This window comes from Limanda limanda, chromosome 12 (assembly GCF_963576545.1).
Source record: "Limanda limanda chromosome 12, fLimLim1.1, whole genome shotgun sequence".
NCBI lineage: Eukaryota > Metazoa > Chordata > Actinopteri > Pleuronectiformes > Pleuronectidae > Limanda > Limanda limanda.
The window spans coordinates 9,804,715-9,829,129 of NC_083647.1; the positions used below are offsets into that span (position 1 = coordinate 9,804,715).

At 43.6% G+C, this 24,415-nt stretch overlaps 1 protein-coding gene and 1 long non-coding RNA gene across 2 annotated transcripts; both read right to left on the reverse strand.

The window, feature by feature from the left end:
• Positions 1-3,654: 3,654 nt before the first annotated feature.
• Positions 3,655-19,254, reverse strand: LOC133015286 (uncharacterized). Its single transcript, XR_009681526.1, has 3 exons — positions 18,969-19,254; positions 7,019-7,226; positions 3,655-5,470 (listed from the first exon to the last, which is right to left on the reverse strand). It is a non-coding gene; the product is annotated as an uncharacterized LOC133015286 (long non-coding RNA).
• A 1,703-nt stretch (positions 19,255-20,957) lies between these two features.
• foxa2 (forkhead box A2) lies at positions 20,958-23,656 on the reverse strand. Its single transcript, XM_061082393.1, has 2 exons — positions 23,294-23,656; positions 20,958-22,582 (listed from the first exon to the last, which is right to left on the reverse strand). The coding sequence occupies exons 1-2, from the start codon at positions 23,363-23,365 to the stop codon at positions 21,404-21,406; spliced, it is 1,251 nt and encodes a 416-aa protein (XP_060938376.1). The 5' UTR covers positions 23,366-23,656; the 3' UTR covers positions 20,958-21,403.
• Positions 23,657-24,415: the final 759 nt, after the last annotated feature.

Here is a 24,415-nt window from a genome sequence, read left to right on the forward strand (position 1 = left end):
TATTTATTGATTTCTTTTGTTTTTATGTGAAAAAATACATAAAGGAATATCTGTAAAACCTTCTGAGGCCGCCATGTGAAGTCAGCTTACTGACATTACTAAATAATGTATGATTAAAAAAAGTATTGTGGAAATTGCTGTATTTATATAATATAATCGATAATAATATGTATATGTTCCTCACCAACTTCACTCCTAAGGATTATACATGCAACATATATATAAAACCTAATAATTAACTTAATAATTTCCCATAGTTCTGTTTTCCATGACATTCTCTGTTGTCATCATAATGGAATTAGATTGTGGCATGATAATGCCATGACAATTAAGTGTATTGTATGTATGATATGATGCAAACATACTAAGGATCAGGACAGGACTCGAGCATCAATCGTGTGCTGTGCTGATACCACACCCCGTATTTTTAATCCTCTGAAATTCTCTTTGAGACGTGACAATACATCACGGGGGCTTACAGCAGCTCTTGTAAGGCTGTTAACATTACTGTCTTATTGGTATGGGGCGTCACAGAGAGTGTTACCAACTCATCATCTCATCCTGCTCGTTTTCTCCCGCACGTCTCTGCGGCTGCCGGCTCTTTTGTTCTGTCTCCTCTGTCTGCTCAGGCCTCCGCTGTTGCTGCTGCCGCCGCCGCTGTGCTGCTGATGGAAGGGATTGTCTGGTTTTATTAATATGACAGGTGAGCCTACCCAGCTGCTACCTGTGTGTGTGAGTGTGTGTGTGTCTGTGTGTGCGTGTGCGTGCCAAAAAGCAGCAGCTGTCTCATACACGCAATGCACACAGGGTCTCACATGAACCCTCTCACACAAGCATTATTGTGGCGCATAGACTTGTATTTTATCGTCTCATTTGTTTTACAGGATTCTATGATGCAACCTATATCCACGCACATGGTGGAAAGCAACAGCTGGCCAGATGTTCCCCACACCCCGGAGCCATATTTGTGCGTTATTACCCTCATATCTTACCGCTTTGTTTACTTCCTGGACTGCAAATCACCGATGCAATTTTCACTGCCCCCTCCGAGACGGCCATAACATCCCTGCTCTTGTATATACACTTTATGATTTGACTCATATGTTGGGGGTTCAATACATTCATATTGACTCAGGTAATTGAACACGAGGGACTGAAGGCTGCAATCATAAAGGAGGCAGGGAGATAGGTGAGTGAAGAGACGTGTAGTGGAACAGAAGCTTCTGGCAGTTTGGTTGATGTGAGGTTTTGAGTTTTTTGCTTTTTTCTATAGTGGGGCGTCAGGCTGTATGTCTGTCATTGGGCTGCACTTCAGGCGTGACGCTGGCAGCACAGAGGTCTTCCACCTGAGTGTGAGTGCTCCATTACCTGAGTGGACCACCACCTCATCCCACAGGACTGGTTCTTTGTCTGTAATGCCTTTTTTGTTTGTCAAGAACACACCGGCATATTTTCATAAATCCACATTTACATCCAGTTACTCAAGCAACACCTGCTCTTTGTGCTGTGGTTTCACGAGAGAACTGCCTTGAGCTGCTGCCTGACAAATGTTCTTTTTTAAAAGTCATTAAAGTTGGAGATTTTTTTTAAAGCTTTTGGTGCATCAATCCCAATAACCTATGTCAGTTCACAGAAACATGAACTTGCATCTCAAAGTAGAAGACAGGTATATTTAATTTGTGTTATTCGACTATAGCTGTCTGATGGGCACAGACCCTCAGCAAATTCTGGCCCAGACAAATTTCAGAACTGGGTTGGATAACTGCCAGATCAGATGTTATTTGACGTGCAGTTTGTTGAACCTGATTTATCACCCATTAATGATCTGGTTTCCGGACGCTAAATGGATTTCTGGCATGCCATGTCATTTTTATTTGCACTATTACAGGGTGAGGAGTTCAACCGTCGGATTTCACAATTTGCCTCACAGGGCTAAACAAAGTGCAGCATCTTCTGTTTGTTACCCTCAAGTGAAAAACACAGAAACTTCAGAGAGTGTCGCAAGTGAGTCACTTTACTTCTCTTACTTTTTATTCTTAACACAATTGCACAGATTAATGCCTGTTATGACTATATTCAACCGTTATTATAAATAAAAAGAAAACTCAAATGCACGTCTTTTCTTGTGTTTCATCTGTAAAAAAATGTCAAATCAGCACATATGGACAAACATAAATGCTGATAATGATATGTCTGTGAAAGGTTCATAGTGGCCAATGTATTGGTCAGGCTCTAAATATGATACTATGAGATAGAGAGTTGTTCACACTGAGAATTCAGTAATGTATGTTTATATCTATTGTAAACATAAATGTACAGGCCGAGTATCAACTGTAAGTTTTTCACTCACAATTTGACATCTTGCTGGTCTGACAAGGGCAGCACATAAAAAGCCTCAGATGGGACTCAGTATCAGCTGCGGCAAACAGAACAGCCTTGATTGAAAAGAAGTGAGAGTGACACTGAATAGTATTCTGTTTATTCATCTTGGAAAATATGCTCAGTATGATATGAACCTACCAACATTGATGTGGCATGTTTTGACACCGACATACTTTCCAACTTATAAAATGATCCCGTTTTGGAAAGTTTTCATTTTACCGATGAAATCACTACAAGATCCTTCATGTGAAACCCCACAGTGAGTAGGGCGTAATGAATGAGTGAGTAACAACCAGAGTGTTTCCTTCACTGAATCATGCTGCCATTAAAGCTCTCATAAAATAAGGCAGGCAACTTTGAAATACCTCTAAGTTGATTCTGTGGTCTTGAATCACTCGATGAGACAGATTTCATCTTTAGACTTTATTCACGGACATGCGACTCTGTAAACACTCCAGTTAATTAAACCTGTACTAATACAGTTCTAGTACAAGCCTAGTGAATGTTGCTATGACGAATGTTTGAATTGAGGCCATCTCTCCGCCGACCTCTAAAGGCAGCAGGTAGAATCAGCACAAAGGTCTCCTCCCACTCAAGGAGGCCGTTCCTCATGAACTGCATTTTCCATAGAGCGGAATATTTCGCCTTTGTAGGTGTGGGCCTGTCAAAAGACAAGGGGTTAATGCAGTGCATCGCCGCTTAAAGCACACTTTGCTCTTTTCAATTTTTTAACCATTGTGCCTGGCGAGATCAAAAGGGCCCTTTCAACATGTCGCCGCGCTCAATGAGCTTTCATGTCTTACCTCATTACTGGAAAACTTTTTCTTTGATTGAGCTGAGGTCTGAGCGGAGTTTGGCCAGACAATGGGCGCTGGACGACTTTCACTGCGGCACAATGAGGAGGCAACAAAGATGTTGTCTCAAATCCCTCTCGAGAGTCTGGGCCCCCACGCTTCACTGTGGCCAACAGGCATGTGAATTACAGTAAGACCCCTAAAAGTGAGGATTTGTAACTCCTCTGATCAGACTCAGCTCACGACCAGCGGAGGGTAAATCCCTACAGGGAGCCGGCGGCAGAGCAGGGGATGAGATGAGCTCCTCCGAGTATGTCTCTGCCCATTTTAAACCCTCTCTGATAGACTCTGGGAGAACAGCTTAAATTCAACTTTAAAATATGCAAATTTTAGAAAAATTGAGAACCTGTACATTTAAAAGGCTGTAATTTATTTTGTGAGGACACCATACTTTTTAAATAACACATAACACTTTCCATTGCAACGACAATTTTTTATTTATACATTTTCTACAAAGTTCCAACGTTTTTTTTATACTTCTGACAAAGTCCTAACATTTCCTTGCAGGGCACTAATATTTCTTCCAGTCATTTTTCGGGAATAGAGCAAACAGAACCCTGAGTGAATCCTTGAGCATACACACCCTCCTCTGACTCGGAGAATTAGCCTGCGAACGTCAGAGAACCCAGACACAAGCTGTGTTTTACTGATCAGACACATGGTCTCTGTGGAAGCTACTTCTGACCTTCCTCCTTCCCCATGCTTCCACCTCTTCCTCTTACACACACAGCATTTTTCTATCATTTTCAATATATACCCAAAAAAAAGACAGGGTGTATTTTTACTCTCTTCCTGTCTTTGTCTTCTGTCTCTCACTTTTACAACTTAATTTCCTCTCCCATTGATTTAAATAGTTTGTTTAGAAACATTTTTATCATCCCTCTAGAGATAACTGCTTTACAGGCTCTGGTAATTGCAGACTGTGAAACCAAAAGGCCAACTGGAGACAATATAAATATTTGAGCGATGGAGGGAAAAAAAGCTCTTCTCGTGACCTGGGGTAAGGAGAAAATTGAAAATGAAATAAACTGCACCTATTGTGAATTTTCCACCCTGATAATTTTCCCTTTCTTCACAGGAGCCGGCCAACGAGAGGCGAGCTTTTTGTTCTTGTTATCGCACGCTGTTCATTTGTCCCCCAGCCGGAAAGCCGTGTTAAGATAACGCCCGGCCTATCATCTGATTGTCTTATCAAAGTTGAGTGACACGGCACCCCCACAGTCACTGGGAACAATCAGTCAGCCCGGATGAAAAGGTTAAGTGCCCCACGTACCCCCTGCTAAAGTTTGTGGTCAAAATACATCAAGGGCAGAAATAAGCAGTGTTTAGTACACACACAATTTATCCGACGTTCATTTGTCAGGTGTCACCACACCGAGCTCACGTAGGCCAGGACTCTAGTTCCGTTTAATTTTCTTATGGCCTCCTCCTCACTGCATTTCAAGTGCAAGAGTGTGCAACCCTTACACAGCGGGTGACACCGGGGTCAGTGGAATTGCCCCACTTGAACTAAAAGACATTTAGTTTGGTTTGAAAGTGAAAACTCGAACACCATTAATTTGTTTGCTCTCCCACTAGTCATGACCACAGCAAATGCCATCACCTCAAAGAAGTGGCCGGCCGTGCTCACTTTTATTTGTTTGTTTCTGTGGAGGGTGTGAGAAGTTGTGGAGCGCGGCTGGAGCGGACGTTGGACTTGTGGGGGGGTCAGTGGTGGTGGTGGGGGCTCTCCTTTACGGGGAGAACGCTATAGGAGCTAGCAAACAAGTTAGCTAGTGAGAGAGAGAGAAGGGGTTGGGGGGGGGGGCGGAGGTGGTGATGGCGTCGGGAGGGGTGGGGATTCATTTAGCCAGGCATAGCTGCTCTTGTTTGTGGTTGTCCCTGACAGCGTCGGCAACGCTGCTCCAAAGCACCTGTGTTTGCTCACTAGCTTTCCCCCAATCTGCTCGAAAAATGCTGCGAGCATGTCACATGGCGGCCAGATAGCCTGGGCACCATGGGAATACAAAAGCCGGGGCTTTTAGAACAGTTAATCATTAATGGAGGTCTCTCTTTTGTTCCCATTCAGCTCCGTGCTGACAGAGGCTTTGATATTACATATGGCAGACAGGTCAGACGCAGATATGGCCAAGTACATCGACTGGAAAGTGCTCTCAGGTCGCTGGATGCAGGGTGATGGAGGAAGAAGGGAAGCAGCAGTGGAAAAGTCTCCTTAAAGTGGAAGCCACGTGCGTCTGTGGAGGACAGGGAGAACACACACACGTAAATTTTACACAATATCCAAAGTTTTTTTCAATATATAATTGTATCACTGCTACAAAGTGTTTATAAAGTATCAATAAATGCTTGATTCTTAATAAGTGCGCTTCATCACACAAGAAATCCTTTGATTCCAACCCCAAAAAATGGACGACAAATTCGTGATTGCACCACAGTCACTGATTGGCAGGATGGCAATAAGCGGAACAAGTCTTCCATGGAAAGAGAGGCCAATTTTCCAGCCCCACAATTAATTAACATGCCCTAATCTCAGTTTGCTCTCCATCTTCAACTGTCAATGAAAAGTCCAGGACTCATTTCACGCCTGTCAAAGTGGGCTTTGGAAGAGGAGGGGGAGAAAGGCAATGCATGAACTTGCTTTCACAAAGCAGGGCTGAATTTATCTAAAAGGGGGGAGATTAGGTTTACACAGCCACATTCTTATTAAGCACTAAAAGGGTGAGAGACAAAACTCTTATCTCCCTTTTACCTCGGCATGCCAATGGTTCTTTATTGAAAGTTAGTCTCGACCCCACCCTCACCTCCCCCAGTGCTAATAATATTGTATGGGACTTGGAGAGGATAGTGGGACCACAAACATTTACGGCTGAAAATGCAGCACAAGAGCGGGCAAAGTGGCCACTCAACTCAGGATGCTCGGTGCACTGGGAGTCAATCATTAACGAGGCACTTTTAGCGATATCTGCTCTCTCTCTCGCACAGAGTAGAAGTCAAAAGATAAATGAAGGTTGTGTTTTCAGGGGAATGAGAACGGCTCCAACTTAGGTGCTTTGGCAAACATGCCGGCCCTCACGTAGGCTTCTTTGCAGACGTTTGCTGCCAGTTCTCATGTGAGAGTTTCACTCACACAATGTGTTCTCAGGCTGGCCAACAATGGTGAAGTGACTCAGGTTTGTGTTGGCGTCAATGTCAGAATGACACTTGCCGAATTCTGTGGAAACCTCGTCACATCTCAACCTTTCCACCAACAAACAGGCTAGATTCCTATGTTTGTTTTACGCTTCCTTGTTCTAAGTGGTTTATGCATAATTGAATGGTTTTCTCTATGAGAAAACATGCCCAGAAAAATAACTTAAACCGCAGTTTTAAACATCATGGAGACATAAACTATTTTCTTTTCTTTTCAATGAACAGACGTCATGCAGCCACAAATCTTTCTTTACCTTACATGCGGCTCAACTTCACTGCAGCGTGTTTATTTGCTAACCCTGGCCACCGATGATAAGGGCCATCGGTGTCCCCAAACTGTAGCTCGCAATCTCTCTTAGTGACAGCACGCCCATGTTTCCACCAACACATGTGCACTGTGCTGCCCACAATACGAGGAAAATAAAGAACAAAACATAGGTGGCAATAAATCCCTGTCTAGGCCATGAGGAAATAAATTAGGTTGAGCAGAGTCAAAGGATGGGTTTAACAAGTGTATGCTTCAAACAAAAGTTCCTGTTTCAGGAGGGAAGGTGGATGGGTGATGGATGGCTTGGCAAACATAGCTGACATACCTGGCCAATGCCATGGGCCGGTCACAACCCAGGACTGAGAGGGACATTGTGTGAGTGTTTCGGTGTGTGTGTGTGTGTGTGTGTGTGTGTGTGTGTGTTTGTGTGTGTGTGTGTGCAGCTCTTCCGCAGTCATCCCTCTTCCCTCTGAGGCGTCTGCTCCCTCCTCTCCTCCACTCGGGCCGTGGGGATCACTTCAGTCAGCAGAGCCCTGTTTGACAGAGACAAAACCTCCATATAAATCCCATCCTCCTATTTATTTGATGTGCAGTTCTACTAGGACGCCTTCGATCCGTCCTCAGGGAGCCCGCATCTCAAAACACTCAAATAGTCTGGGTGCGGCGATAAGCACGAGGCGGGAATTATACTCCCAAATTCCCAAATCCTTACAGAGCATTTGCTCCATTGCGTTTTAAGACACTTGCACAGCACAAAACAAAACCAGACCATACAAACAGGTAAATTACTGCCATTTCGGTTATATATCTTTTAATGTGTTTTATTTAATAAGTATCATATATTTAAAAATATATAAATGTGGAAAAATGTAAATATATGTATAGAGACATGCTCTTTTTTTCCCATGAGTTGAGTTTGTAGTGTCTGAGACGGGTCATTGCAGTGAGGTGGATGAGTGGGAGACCTTTACGGGGAACACCCAGGAATGTTTAGTTAACTCGCCCGTCGCATTCAAGCATGTGTGTCAAAGGTGTTTACAGGGTGTTGACATTCACACTCTAGCAGAGAGGTAATGTGAACGCTGCAGCCGTGTGCCTGTCTGAGCTGCAGGGGCCTGAAAACGTGCAACACAATTCATATGAAATAACAATGTTCCAGTATGAACACTTTTTAAAACACCTATTTATTTGTATGTAATGTAATACTTGTGCAACAATATAAAACTGTTATTGCAGAAAACATTTGTTTTGCTAAAAGCCACAAAATAATATCTCCTTAATTATAAATCATGGAATAAACAATATAAAGAGCATATTTATTTGTTTAAAAAATTATTCAGTTTCTTTTTTGTTGTACTTTTTTCTTTTCTTTGTTTTTTTGATAAATAATTCACTTACCTCCATTGTATTATAGTAGTGATAATTATATGTTTTTAAATATTTAAATGTAATTTTTTATTTCAATTCAGTATATGTTTCATATGTTTTGATAATTCATCAAAGCTTTAATTCATTTACCGGTGGAATGCATTACAGGCTAAAATAATTAATTGTGTTCAAAATGTATAAATGTCCATAGTGACAAAGTGTTGGATCAATAATATTAGCCAGGTAAACTGCTTTTCTTTTAAAAAGTAGTTTGATTTAGTTGGTAATTAATTTCTTCCACAAATAAATAAAATCATAAATTTAAAGATAATTATTGTCCTTTTATACAAGCATTATACAAACACTTTTTAATTAGTGTCTTTATGACTTTCCCATATGTTTATAATAAACCTGTTGTTTTTGTGGTCATAAAACAAACAAAATAAAAGGACTCTGATTGTAAATAAAATGACAGTAATATGTGGATTCACTGATTAGCTTGATAATGTGTGGTTTAATTTCCCTTTATGCGACGGCTTAGCAATAAAAACACAATTATCCAGCCATATATCCGCTCATTGTAACAAAGAGCAAACACAAGATATGTAAATACAAACCTTTAATGGTTTAACCCGACAAAGCAGCTGAAGTCACCACACCATCTTTCGACAAATTGTGGTTGTAAAGTCAGATTTTCAAAATGATATTGTTGGTTTTCTAACGCACATAAAGATTACAGTAATTTCTTTTTATAAAGAACAGTGAAAAATAGAATTAAATGTGTTATATTTAAATTTTAAATTTAAAACAGAAAAATACCAATCACACAATTTTTTTATTAATTAAATTGAATAATGTTATAAATAAATTAAAAGATTTAATGCTTGGAACACATTTTGCTGATTTATGTCAACTTAACAAAATACATATATACCACTATTAATATTTAGTAATGCTATGTTGCAAACACCAGGAATCTTATCCCAGTCACTCTGAGGTTATCCTGCCTTCTGCAGTGGGTTGCTAAAGAGGCTACCAGTGCCTGCAAGTACAAGTCTGTCTGCCTGTCTCTCTGTCTGCCTGTCCGTCCATGTGACCACCCACTGAGAGCCGTGCAGCGACGTGAACCGAGCAGCTCCGACTTCCTCCCGTCAGCTTCACATACTGACCTGCAGGTGACAGAAGACCTAACCTGTCACAGTGCCTGTATACATCCAGTCACTTTGAGTCCCATCACATGAAGATTTAGCAACTGAACCCCACACAGCAAAGAGAGAACACACTACAGGTATCACTCAGACCACCAATGTCTGCAGGTAATTGGAGTGTTGTAAGTTTCCTATGACTCACACATCTCCTTCCCTGCACCCATGAATGCTGGGAGGATTGCTGGTCGTAGAGTGAACTTAGAGTTAGAGTCCTCTCGACTCATAAATTACACGGCCGCGGACAACCTTAAGCGGTGTTGAAATGCCTGGAACAGAGCTTTATTTGAGCGTTAGCGGAGCGTGACGCTGAGAGCACCACCCCGCAAGCAGCCTGGCTCTCACAGGCACAAATAGGACAGCTATTTATCTCGTCGTCTATACCTGAAGGCTGGCAGTGGAGTAAAAACGCTGATGGTGCTCGAAAGGTGGATGTGAGAACAGGCACGTACTGTTTCTTTAATGACGTTTCTCTTTGAGGCATTGCTTCCGTAACAGGTTCATATAGCTTACCTTTTTGTGTGTGTGATTAGGGCCCTAGTGAATAAAGTCTCGTCTTAAATTTTAAAAATTCTGCCCCAAACAAAAGGGTTGTCCTTCCTGGGGCCTGTCTTGGCACAGCTACTGGCACTTTGAAATGTGATCTGACAGATTAAGAGCTTAGCTGATACAATAAACCACCGTGGAATCATCGTGGGTCGTGTTTTCACTGTGGTGGAAAAAGAACAGTTTTTCCTGTAGTTTCTTTGAGAGCAAAAGCCGCTTGTAACAGATTCGCCGCTCTCTTCAAATACATTATGACTCTTAGGAAAATAAAGGCAACACATATAGATATATGTTAGTGGTTATACAAATGTGACAGAGAGATAAAACACACAATGATTCTTTTTCTTCACGACATCATATTGTGTAGAAATCATCCTCAGTCTGACCACCCAGGGGGTCCCTGACACCACAACCTTTACAGAGGGGGATGGGCGAGTGTGTGTGTTTGTGTTTAGGCAAGTGTCTGCTCCCATGCATGAATATGCTCCTTCATCTTATGTGTATTGATCCTCCTGTGACATCCCACCATCCATGTTTGTTTGTTTGTTTGTTTGTTTGTTTATTTATTTCTTGCAGACACATTTACTATTGTTATTTTTATTCCCGGCAGACTTCAGCAGGGGAGCACGCTACTTCCATTTCCTGCCCCGCAGACAACATCACATCTATTGAGTGCGAATACGCATTCAGCGGAGAACTGGTCAATGTAAATGCAAACACAAACCAACAAACCAAAACAAAAGAGCACAATATGGATCCTTCTCTCGGGCCGGAGCCACTACACTCGTTGTGTTTGCCCTCTCCTCTGGCTGGAGCTGCCATTAGGTCATATAATGGCTGCATCTCATTTCTCTCTCAAGAGCCCTCAGACGCTTTCTGACTTTGGCTGGAAAAGTACATCTTTGTCGGGATCTCCTCGCCATTTATTTCCATTATAAACACACTTTTAAATTTCAATTCCTCACTTTCCAAGTCCAGCTCACTCTCATTTTCATTCTGTATGATGGAAAATTGCTTTAAAATGGAAATTCTGTGTCAGCCCGGGCACAAGAAGGAAAAAAAAAAAAACGCTTGGGTATCGTTATCGCACTGCGTGCTTGACTTGTGCTGCCTCCTCTAAGGAGAGAAGAGGGGTCAGCCGTTATCCCCCCTCCCTGGCTGCCACCCTGCCTTTTATGGCAAAGTGGTGGCGATTCAACCCCATAAACGAGTACACACGCTAAGGTGAACCGAGATACACGCGCGATAACCCGTGCAATTAGACAACACCGTCATGACAGGCACAATGTGCACAGATAAATGACCATACAGTATGGCCTACAATGGGAATTAAAAGTATAGGGCAGCTGGGCTCTTATCTGGCCCGGGGAAGAAGAAACCCGGCAACAAAGGGAGGCCTAAGACTAAGAGGCTTGATGCATGGGAAAGCCATGGGCCGGCCATTGTGGCTGCCCTTCTGCTGAGCAAATAGTCCAAACTGTTCATTCCCCATCTCCCATTCTCTCGCCGGTACATTGTTTGTGTCCTTGCATTTCATTCTGACTGGGGAAGATTGCTCTCAGGGCCAGTGAGCAAACAGTCCAGAAAAGAGCCAGCTATCTCCTGCCGTTCCCAGGAGAACTAGCATTTTTATTTCAGCTCCAAGCTGTCAAAGGATTGGAGAGTTTATGTCAGGATCCTGAATTAATTGCTTTAAGCCTCGGGGCCGACGCCGGGCGTTTTTATCACCAAATGTTCGGTAAAATGTTTCCTAGCAAATTATGCACCCCCTCCCCGTGGCCACCCTCCACCCCGCCCCACGCACCATTGCCTTGTCTCAAGTCGCCAAACATTTGGTATTGGATACATGCAGGATGAGTTTCTGCGACACGAATGATGTGTTTAGTTGTTGTGACAGCACAATGGTGTGAATAGTGATGGGCTATAGCGCGGCTGTCAAGGATTTGGTGAAATGAAGGCAAACAGCAAACTTTTGTGTGTTTGTGTGTTTATCTTTGCGTTTTTTTTTTTTTCCCCCGTCCCTCTCCATGACGGTAGGTACACGAGCCAAGCTTGGCAGTGGAATGAGTAAGCTTACAGATGCCTCAATAAACCATAGCTGTTCAGACATTTGGTGGGCCGAGCTTTAAATGCTCCAAACTGTCCCCTGAACTGCCAAAGTGTCTTTAGAACCGTCTGTCATCCACATTATGCTCCTGCACCACCACTTTATTTGATAACTATACACAATATATCATACATTTTGGATTTACAAATCTATGCACTGTATGTCTCCGAGTCAAATATTCAACATTACTCCATTTAAGGCAACTTTGGGACCTAAAACGACCAGTTGTAGCACAAACTTTGCCCTAAATTTCCAAAAAGCGCTAAAGAAAGTCTCACATTTGATACTGTTGATATCTTTTGGCTGCTCAGACACTTTTCGATCCAGTATCAATCCCAAATATCCCAAATGTTTCTCTTTTTTTTTTTTAAGTAAGAAAATTGCTCTAGTCTTTTTAAATATCGCCCTGCTGGCATGTCTCTTAGATAAACAGGCCAAAAACAACACAGGCGGCCCAACAGTTCCAGTCCTCAGAGCCACGCGTCAATAACCTGGAGCCGCCATCTGGACTTATCTTTCCTTTGCATCTGACATTATAGTGGACCATTGTATTTGCATCTAAAAAGAATTAGTAATATTTCACCATGAGGCGGGGTACGGTGCAATTTGTATGAATAAGCTCTTAGACAAACTACCTGTCATTCTCCCCTGCCTGACTTCAATAATAAAATATGGTGGTGCTCTGATCCAGAAACTGATAGGGAGCCTCTCTCAAGAAAACACACTCGTCAACGTATGAAAAGTTTGCATATGAATGGAAGTCAGTGGGAAAATTTGCATCAAAGCATAAACACAACTGTCTCTGGCGCCGTGACCTCAACCAGTGGTCGGTTGTAACGAGTCCGGACCCACAGCTGATTTAACTGTCGCCCAGGCCCTCACGACACATGCACCTTTCACACCACGTTATCCTTCCGCTGGGCCACTTCAAGATAAGGGTATCCCAGCTCTGACCAATAAAGATGCCAGTTGACTCCTTAATCTGAAAGGATATTAAGTGACGAACGCCGTGATGTTTTCTGTCAGCGTCAAGCAGGCGAGGGTTAAATAGTGTGTATCAAGGGACTACTCTGCAGTGGGTGTGGGGGGGGGGGGGGTGGAGAAACACGGAGGCCTCATCCTTCACCGTAATCTGCTCGACAGCCCTGTAGACACTCCCAGCTTTCCTCGATCCTTCAACTGAGCATCAGCCTCCCCATTATAAATAACACAGCCATTTATATGGGATTAAATTGGGGATTAATTTGATTCAAGTCAGGGTATGGGAATTCATTAGCGGGCTGAAAGTGGCGCTCTACATGGGGAGAATTTAATTTGAATCCCCCAAGGGAAGAACTGTGGGGCGCTGAAATGGAGGTCTAACAGACAAGGGGGGATATTGTTCCACTCTTTGGATTTGGACACTGAGGTGGCACTTCATTGCTGTTGATGGGCTGTTATCGAATTGAGAGCGACAATGCTATTAGGTGCGAGAGGGTCCTGAAATAGACCGACTGCTGCCGAACACAGAGAGAGAGAGGTGGGCTTATGCTAAGGCTTACCCTCACATCTGGCCTTGTCTATCTGCACGGATCAAGGCGGGTTCCTGATGCTCGCATGGAAGTAAATACACGTCTTTTCACACAGATTTGGCTCGTACTCATACGGTATTAAAATGAGCACATTATTTGAATGTCAGTGATTCTCATGAATGTTGAAATGGCATATCTCTCGCCGCCATTCCCGACAAGCTGCGCGGTGTAAAGTAAAGGCATTAAATTCAACTCGGCCGCAGATTACAGAATTCACCCCTGCAGAACACCGTCCTGGCATTCACTAAATTGGACAAGTCCCATTGTAAGATGGCCTATCACAGTGCACATTTCTGTATAGCGGAACATATGCAGGACAAAATATTCCGTAGTTTGTTATTCCGAGGACAGCGCCGGGGGCACCGGGCTTGTTTGCCTTTGCTGGGAGAGGAGATTGGATTGGGGGTTTAAATGAATCGCTGGCGCACCACGTTTATAGGTTTCATTAACTTTTAATGAGTTGGGTGTCCTTCGCCGTGATTGGCTGGCAGCTCTTTGCCTTCACTTCCTGGAACTGCAGCCTAGGGGGAAGTGAGGAGATATTGCAGCAGGTTGGCTTCGGCGTTATGTGCCATGTGCTGCTGAATGTGCCACAAGCGGGTGGAAATGGGTGAGAAAAAAGAGGGAAATATAACGTGGTACTGGTCCAAAGAGCAGAAGCCCCACAAAGATATCCATCAGCACTGGCAACTGCTGAATCTAAAAAAAACCTGAGGGTGTCGGGCCTCGAGGGGAATAAAGAAACCTAGGAAGATCAATCACAGCCAAGCAGGCGTCCCTTTAGCACAGCTGACTGACATATCGCTTTATGGTAGCTTTCCCAACAAGGTTTGATCTCAAGACGGCCATGAGACCCACTGGGAAATGCCTGAGGAATTACCAGAGAGGGGCTCAGCACATGAGCGCGTATGCGTGCATGCACACCAATGTTTCCAAGCAATAACCTCATATTTCGAGCATCTTTAATCTCCATCCAATATAGTTTCTTTCTACCTGGTTGATCACACGTATATTGTCTCTGGCGTGGAGTTTTTTTTTTTTCCTTTCTTCTTCACGCTTTGAGAAGCTAATCTCCTCCTCCTCCTCTCGAGTCTCACTTCAGCTGTCGCGACAAAACGAAAGCTTTGAATGTCATCTCCATTTTATCTCCGACGCTCTGACATGAGGAAGGTTCTTCATCAGACAATCACATCATCTCCATTATACCCTTGATTTTTGCCCACCCCCTTCGAGTGAATCCCCATGCAAGTTAGTCCGATAGGTTGAGGGGCCTCTTCCCCTACATTTGTATGATGACCGACCAGCGTTGCAATACATTACGATGATAAACACTGGACCATCCATCCACTTCCAGCCATATAAAAGCTGCAGGGTAGTGAGAGGCACCCCGTGCTGGCCTGAATAGATCGCCTTTAGGTCAGTGCACGTCCCACCAGCTGCTGCCTCACAGTGCTCAATGGGCATTGTTGATGGACCTCTCTCGCTCTCTCTCTCTCTCTCTCCTGCTCTATCTCCCTCTCCCTCTCCCTCTCCCTCTCCCTCTCCCTCTCCCTCTCCCTCTCCCTCTCCCTCTCCCTCTCCCTCTCCCTCTCCCTCTCCCTCTCCCTCTCCCTCTCCCTCTCCCTCTCCCTCTCCCTCTCAGGTCATGAAGGAGTCCTGCAGTGGAATGTCACATAGTCGTGTCAGAAGAGTGCAGACACATCACTGTCATCGGCCGCATTCTCACCCTGTCCATCCTGCCATCCTTCTCTCACTTTCTGTCTCTCATGATCCCTCTCTCTCTCTCTATCAAACACACACACACACACTTTTCCATCATAACATGTTCTAACTTGGCCCTCATATAGGTTTTCAAAATAACAGCCACATCACTCAGTCAAGTAATGACAGGAAGTTTATTTTTATGCTGAAAAGATTTGCCTCCTGTAAATTGTCTCCGAAATCCAAATGGCCCAAACAGAAAAGAGGGAAAGTGCCAAATTGTTGTATGAACAGAAAGGAGAGGGAGAAAAAAGGAGCAGAGTATATGTATGTCTTTGGTACACATCTGTAAATCCCTGATTATACTTTGAAAGGATGTTTCGGGATCAGAGCCGAAGAGCAGACCTCTCCACAAGTTAGTTTATACTCTCTCCTGTATATTCTTCGAAATACCGTTCCTTCATAACAAACAATAACCATATATTTAAGGTATTAACTGTATTTTTTGGTCATATAAAATTATACAGACATAATTTACACATGTGGGCCGCTTGCACAAGTCTTTATGAAAAGGCCCGTTCCAATCTGAGAGTTCCTTGATAATTTCAAAGTCTGACAGGGCTGCAGCGTAATCACACGTTTATTTAGAAATGTTTTCATTTGTTTCGATTTCCTTTTGTAAAACAATTACAGATTTTGGCTGCAGGCTATAACTACAGTGTAAATGCATTTGATGCCTTTTAAAGATGAGAACAAGAGCGGAAAATAAAATGTGACAGAACGGTTTGAATTGTATTCCTAAATTATGCAATAATAACATTTATTTTCATATTTATGCAATAGCTGGAAACACTGACAAAATGTGCAATGAGCAGAATTAATTAATTGAATCCTATTTATCATTTAACTTTAATATAAATGTTTAGCCATTACAACAGACACAAGACTATAGATTTACTTACATCAGCTTAATTTAATCTGAATTGAAATTGAATAATAATTAAATGTTTGGATCATGTTTAGACAAACTTTAAAATTTGCATAGCCAAAATTTGTTTGGCAGTGCTTTCCTCCAAAATTCACAAGAGGCCAATTACCAGTATTGGAAAATCATAGGGAATTATTCAAGCAGGCTGATAAAACAGAGTTCTACTGAGGACAAAACAATTATTGATTTATCAACCAAGATAAACAGATATTTTTATTTTAAATACATTTTCTACTAAGTTGATTTCTTGAATGGAAATAATATTATACAATATTCTGCTTTTTACCCCTCTTTTCATATATTGTAATGTCAGCTAACAGCCAAGCAGGTTTATTCAGTGAGGAGAAAAGTGGAGACACGTACGCTGAGGATGGATGGATGGATGGATGGACGGGCCGACGCAGCGTCACGCACCGGGACGAGGCCGCCTGCTGAGAAACCATGGGTGGCTTTTGAGTTTTGACTTTGTGCTCCCTTTAATATACTGAGGGTCGGCAGTTTGCCTTGCTAAGATATGGGATTAGGAGTATTTCTAGTGAAAGGGGAGTTAAGTCGGGCCAGTGTGGACGGTCCCTCCCCTGCAAAAGGCTGAGACAGAATTACAGCTTGTTGGACCGGTGTCCCGCTGTCGCCCTGGAGACACGGCTACTTGGGTGTTCCAGTGCTCGGGCTGCAGCGCATGCACGGAGCCTATAGGTGCTGCAGACACCCTGTTGTATGTATACAACACCATGTGACACCGTGTAGAACAACATTACACCTGATTTTATAATATACAGCCATACATACTGAGGAGGAGAGCCGTTATACAGCACCACCGTTATTACAGGAGCACTGCAGGAGGAGCTCACACTACTCTGCACGGACATCTAATAAACTGCTTCTGATGGGAACCTCCACATATTTCTCTTATAATTTCTATCATTTATATTATTGTGAATGGCCGTCATGCGTAAATCTGCAGCTAAACGTTGGCACTCATGTATTCAGCTGACGCCCATGGGTGGATGCGCAACGTGGCTTATAATGTACTGAGTCATTCATTGCAAATTGAGGCCCAAACTCGCCGAGGCATTGCAATATATTGCTGTAGGGAAAATGTCTCACTTAGGAGGTCTGGTACAATTAGATGGGATTTAAAAGTCACGGCCAGAAGATGGGCCAAATCGCTTATTGGTAGGCTATGTCACAATACTGATGATTGATGAATGACTGTATAATTTTGTATTGTGTCTGCTGTATTAATTTGTATGCCTGGATTGTTTTATCAGAATGATATTTCTCGAGCTGCATATTTTCTGGTCAACCACCTGAAGCCGAATCCACACAGGCTGCGGGCGACGCGTCAGAGAGCCCATGCGTCTTTGTGCGCTGTGACTCCCAGGCCTTAATCAAGAAACATGCAAATGCGTCCACAAGAAATGCAGCGAAATCAGGTTAAAAAAAGAAAGGGATCAACAGGCCGCACCGTCCTTTATTCTGTTGCTATAACAACAGATGTGCCCGTCTATAGCCTGTATGATGGCGCGGCGCAGGACAGACTACTACATCCTCCCCCTGATGGGAAATCCCGCTGCACCAAGTTGGGAGATGTGTGAGGAAGGTGCGGAGACGTGGCCCCGGCGAACTCGTGTCCGCCGGTACAGATTGAGGTTGGCTACCTTTGAACCGGCAAAGCTGGGAAAGGCCATTCCCATCTAACCCAGTGCGCTGCGGAGAGGGCTCAGCTAGGGGGGGGGCACACCACGTTCAGAGGGTCGCAGGGAGAGCCGCATCTGGACCATTGACTGAGCTCTCACAATGTAGAAGATTTAATATTATTTCATGTAAATGATTATTATTATTATTATTATTATTATTATTATTATTAGATAATAATGTTATATTGTTGTTGTGTTAATAAGTTAAAGATATTTTTATATATATATTATAAATTAGGATTAAAAGATTAGCAATGAGCATATATCAGAGCTATCTCTAAATAAATTGAAAATACACGTTATTGATTTTTCTATTTCAAAACAAGAAATAGAAATAAAATGAATTGGCTATTATCTTAATTTATTATATCCCCATGTGATGTTTTTTGTTGCATGCAACCAATATATATTAAATATATATATAAAATCCCCCTGGAAAAAAAAATCTGAATCGATTAGTTTACTGGTTTCATATGAGAGCAGCTGCAGCAAAGCTGGTTTTCATTGCAGCATTTGCAGCAACAATGATATCGATCAGCCGCACACTGCAAAAAATATCCATCAGAACACATCACAGAGTCTCATATTTCACTGAACAGGTGAAAGGATCCGCGATAGTTTCTTCGCCTGCAAACAATGTGCATTTTCCAGATGTCACTGGCATGTCGTGGTGTTTTAAGTCATAAAACCAGCCACTGAGCACATCTGGAAGGATCTCACCCCCAAAAAGACAATGATTTAGGATCCTTTTAAAGTTATTTTGAATATTCTTTTTTGCAGTGCAGCCGGATCCCACTTCCCTCACGCAGCAGCCTCGCAACCACACACGACCCGCGGATCGGCTCTGCGCCACCCTGTCGTGAAACCCAATCCGTTTCTCGTCAATTCAGGATATGCAGCCTCTGCCCGTCGTCTTCTCCCCCTGCACCCCCCCACCACCACCCCCCAACCCCCTCCCCTCTCACATGCATGTCCCAGAACCGAAACCATCACACCCTCCAAAAATATGAATTCAGTTTCCTTTACAAAGAAGGGAGAAAAAAAAAAGAAAAGAGAGAGGAAATACAGAAAATAAAAAAAGCTTCATACCTGTGCAAAATAGCCGGGTGCTTGTTGCTGGCACGCCACACAGGAGCCCATTGTAGAAGCTCGCCTTCTGCCTTCTGCAAAGGGCTCCAGACATCACGGCATTTATTTGAGCTCAAACTCTGTCACTGTTGACTTTAGCACAAAGCAAAGATTTCACTGCCCCGCTAGTTAAAAAAAATGATTATTTTACAGAGATATCGATCAGTGCGCTATAAAAAAAAGAAATCAGCTTAGCATTATATGTCTAAAATGAATAGAACGAAATTTAATGTCTGTGTAAATTTACAGAGCCGCAGCGTCCTATTCAAAGTTTACACTTGTGCAATTTGGTTTGTGCGTGCGTGCCTGTGTGTGCGTGCGTGCATGCGTGCGTGTGTGTGTGTGTGTGTGTGTGTGTGTGTGTGTGTGTGTGTGTACTCTTCCTATATGTGGGCATAGCCTCCACTCTATTGTTTACTGGCTTTGTTTATTCGCAGATCATGCTGTTTAAAGTGCGATCTGTAAAGAGGGTCTGGAGAATAAACGCACACTTTTTAGGCCCTACGTGTTCAGAAGGCGAAGGGGTGTCATCATGGTGAGCAGCAGAAACGTACCCCCCCACTCCCATCCACCCACCCATTGACACACACACAAGACTCCCCTGCATGGCCTTGGATTTGAGCTCAGCAGGGATGAAGAGGCAGGAGGAGGATGAGGAGAAGAAGAAGAAGATGAAGAAGAAGAGGAGGAGAGGGGGGTCCTGCATTCTTCTGGAAGACAGCATCGCCTATCTTATCTAACAAGAGGGGAGGGTCCAGCTCCTTTAAAAATAGGGAGTGAGACAATGGAGCCCCCAGATTGAGGGGATGGAAGTTAGGGCAGCACATTGAGGCGCCTGTTCCCAAATCAGTCTCCTTTTCCAGCGCCCATTCTCCCGCGCCACGGGGAGGCTGTTCCATGTGACAATGACACTTAATCTTTAGTCACTGATCCAAAACTTCTGCAGCGTGTGTGTGTGTGTGTGTGTGCGTGTGTGTGTGACAGTTTCTATCATCCACTGTATGTGTGCGTGGGGGAATTTAAATGGCTGATTGAACCCCCTCACACACTCCATGTAAGCTGCATATCAGCAACATTAAATTGTAGCCTGTGTGTGCGTGTATATGCGCGAGTGTGTTAATTGCATGATGTCATCCTCTGCAGAAAACATTAATTTTTGTCTGCAGGCGTTTGCATTTGCTTTCTTTTTTTATCCAAACTCATTTTTCTGCAGAAGTATATTCTCCATAGTCGTCACGGCTGCAGTCTGAAGAAAATATTACAAATCAGCTGCTGCGCTGGATAAACTTTATAAAAATCCCAATTTATGTTTGGGATTAATGAAAGTGTGTTGCTGTTGTTTACATTTTCCCGGAAGACAAACCGAGAGCATTGTGCTCAGTGTTGTCCAACAAAGCTATTAATCCCTGCTGGAAATATGCGCCCCGCTATAACAACATACTGATGCCCAGAATCTAAAAAGAAAACAATCGTTATTATGCCACTAATTTCGTCCACTAATTATTCAGCGTGTTATAACCAGCTGGATACATAAACATGTCATAAACAGGTGGATCTTAGTTCAAAAATACTATTTAAAACAATAAATAAATGTCTGTCCTTGGTTGTATGTTCCTCTTCAAAAACATTAGTTTTTAATTATGTAGAATGTTTCCATTTAATTTGTATCGTTTGTAAACGAATTAAAATGTATGTATATATCTAATGTGAAATATTTTTGCTGATTATTTTTACTGGATTATGGTGTATTTTGTTATATTCATTTAACCTTATTAAGCAACGCTCATCTTTAGTTCACCTTCACCCTGCTCTTAACAAAATGTATTCTTAGATAAGTTAACCACTAGCTCAGTATAATAATAATAATAATTATAATAGTAATAATAGTAATAATAATAGTAATAATAACAATAATAGTTATAATAATAATAAAAGTCAAACAACATCGTATTCAGGAAACAAAACCAATAACACTTTAATATAGATTCTGTTCTTGTCACTACAAGAATACACATATACAAGCCATAAATAGGAATTACACAAATGATTGAAGAAATCCTGCGAGGCATTTAAATTCATGGAGAACAATGCGCATGGAGGCAATTTTATTTTACAGCAAGTTTTATGTTTTGTCTTTGGGTCCATTCCTGAAGCCGACCGCTGAACAGATCTCGTCACATTATCATTATCATTTTAATCATTATCATCATTATTATAATCATTGTCAACTCCCTTATTCTTGAAATAATTAGGCTACTGACAAACTCGACAACTAAAACGGTGGCAAACATCAAAAAATATCTGAAATACATATTGTACACAAACTCTATATTTTTTCTTTACAAATGTACAAATCGGAGGGAGAGAGAGTCCAGGTGGAGGCTGTGGGGGGGAGTTTATGAGGAGTTCATGATCGGCCTGGAGTAGACGCCCTGGTAGTAAGTCGTGTCAGGTATGGATGAAGGATCCAGGCCGGCTTTCCCCGCCATGGAGCCCATGGAAAGAGCCCCGGCCATCGGGGAGCCGTAGCCGGAGTAATGCATCACCTGCTCGTAAGTCTTTAGGTCCATTTTGTGGTGCTGCTGCTCCGACGACATGAGGTTATTGATGGAGAAGGGGTGGTTGAAGGAGTAGTGGTGCTCCGGCTTCAGGTGCGCTTCGTGCGCCAGCACCGAGTGATGCTGGACCATGAGGTGCTGGCCCTGCGACCCCGGGGAGGCGGTGGCGTGCTCCGGGCTCATGGCCTGCTGGCTCGTCTTCATGTCCGACAGGGACCGCTTGTGCTCGCCGGAGGACGAGTTGGAGTGCGGGGACTCGTTGCCATTGCAGCTCTCGGAGCTGGAGGAGCCGCCGTCGCCTCCCTTGCGACCCGAGTCCTTCGTGGTGATCTTCTTGACGTCGCACTTGAAGCGCTTCTGCCTCCTCAGGTAGCAGCCGTTCTCAAACATGTTCCCGGAGTCCGGGTGCAGAGTCCAGAAGGAGCCCTTCCCCGGTTTATCCGGCGACCTGGGCACTTTGAGGAAACAGTCGTTGAAGGACAAAGAGTGGCGGATGGAGTTCTGCCAGCGCTGCTGGTTCTGTCGGTAAAAAGGGAACAGGTCCATTATCCACTGGTAGATCTCGGCCAGTGTCAGCATCTTACTGGGAGACTGCTGGATGGCCATGGTGATGAGGGAGATGTAGGAGTACGGCGGCTTGGCGTGCGTGTAGCTCCTGCGGTAGGTCTTAGGGTCTCTGGACCTGTTGATGTTCGACTGTCCGTAAATGGGGCTCATGGCGTTCATGGTGTTGTAGGATGTCAGGCCGTTCATGGAGGAGGGCTGCGCCGTCATGGGGCTCATGCTGGGGCTCATGGCTGCGCTCATGGCCGTCATGCCCCCTGGGCCCATGCCGTTCATGCCCCCGGTGCCCGGCGACATGCCGGTCATGGAGGGGCTCATGCCCGTGTTGACGTACGACATGTTCATGGAGTTGGCTGTCATGTTGGCACCGGTGCTCATGCCGGACATGCTCATGTAGGTGTTCATGGAGTTCATCCCCAGGCCCGTGTTCATGTTGCCAACCGAGGTGTAACACTGCCAGGGAGGGGAAAGAAGCAATCGTCAGTTTCATCCGGCACAGGCAAATAAACACAGTTTAACAACAGTCATATTTCCTTCAAGCCCAATAAAAACAGATTATTATCATTATTTATGGCGCAACAATAATTCAATGACTGATTTTAAATGCGCACTGGCAGATCAAGGCTGAAACGACCTTAAAGCCGTTTGAATGAATTGGTTTGAGAATCAAAACAAAGTTACACATGTGGAATAACCAGCTAATATTAGGTTGAATCCGTTAAATAATGTTGATGAAAATGTTGACACCTAACACGACTGTTCACACAGCAAATAGCGAGCACAAATATTTGAATCAATCTCCGTAAAAATAAAACACACACACACACACACACGCACGCTCAATTTGGATGTTTGTCGAGTGGAAAGGCGACAAATGGAATAATCTGATTTAGTAAAAAAAAATGGATTTATGAAATCATAATCCCGGCGCAAAAAGTATTTCCCATTCCCTGCCCTCCCTCCACCCCCCCTCTACATGTCAAGCAACTTTGTTAGGATAGTGCGCCGCGTCGGAGATGGGGGGAGGATTTGGAGGCGCCTCAAGTCAATATTTGATCACAAAGTTAATATTATCTCAGGGCTAATATTGAGTTGTATAAAATGGGATCGGCTTTAGACGGCGGGAGAGAGAGGGAAAAACAGATATATATTTAAGGTACCCACCTCGGGCTCTCCGTAGTAGCTGCTCCAGTCGGTGTGCTCGTGTCCTTCCATTTTAACCGCTCCAAGCATCATGGAGGAACGTTTCTTTCCCCACGAAGCGTCTCCCAGCCGAGGAAAAGCCCAAAAGTATCTCTAATGGCAGGTGACTGGGGACCACTGGGTGTGTTTGGATCGTCTGCCGGCGTGTCCCGTCGTGGAGGACTGGCGCATGTGGTGTGTCTGCACGGAGCCAGCCGCTGCGATGCGTCTGTGCGGTGACTGGAGTTGGACTGACGCTCCGAGCTGTTAGCGCAGTGATATAGCTCTGTGCGCCAGGCAAGCCTCCAATCCCTACTTCTACGCCTTGGGCCCTATTTGAATAATCTCCTCGCACCTAGATGCGAGACTCCTCAAGCTTCACCCCCCCCCTTCTCCTCCTCCGCCTCCTCCTCCTCCTCCTCCTCCACCCACCCCACCTCCTCTCAGAGCCACCCACCCACCGACACCAAAACCCAATTGTACACCTGCGCTGCCTGAAAGGAACAGTTTCATATGAAAAGCGCCATTATAAACTAATCTTGTTGTATTTTGGCTGGGGTTAAAAAAAAAGAAAAAAGAGAAAAGGATAAAGAAAAAGAAGAGAGCCATAAAAGGAATGTGTGGCGCTCTTCCTCTGGTGCGTCTTTCTTTCATTACGCACATCCTCAATAAGCACAGCCTGCTCATTCCACTTCGTCTGAACTCTAATCATGATCCACTTTTATGGCGTTCAAGGAAATTATAGATCTATTTTTACACCAGTGACATAAAAACAATAATATTGATACAACGTTTCGGAAGTGAAATGCGCACACTTTTAACAAGAAATATTCGATACTAGGGCAAATACAAACGGTCGATTAGGCTAATAACTTATTACTGTTTATTATAACACTGTCATGACTGTGCTGCTATAAATCCAGGAACGTTCAGCTGTCTTTAGAGTTTCATACTAGGCCCAGATTTACAAACGCTTGAGGAAATTGATCGCGTATATGTGGGCCCTGCGTAAATACATAGATGCAGACAACCAGTGCTGCTCTGATCCATCCACATGCTTTAAATAGTCATAGTTACACTATAAATAATATAGTGATACCCAGA

Coding starts and splice junctions, on each gene's coding strand:
- foxa2 (XM_061082393.1), bottom strand. CDS start 23,365: ATGATGCTTGGAGCGGTTAAAATGGAAGGACACGAGCACACCGACTGG. Junction 22,583..23,293: donor GCTACTACGGAGAGCCCGAG/GTGGGTACCTTA, acceptor CCTCCCTGGCAG/TGTTACACCTCGGTTGGCAA.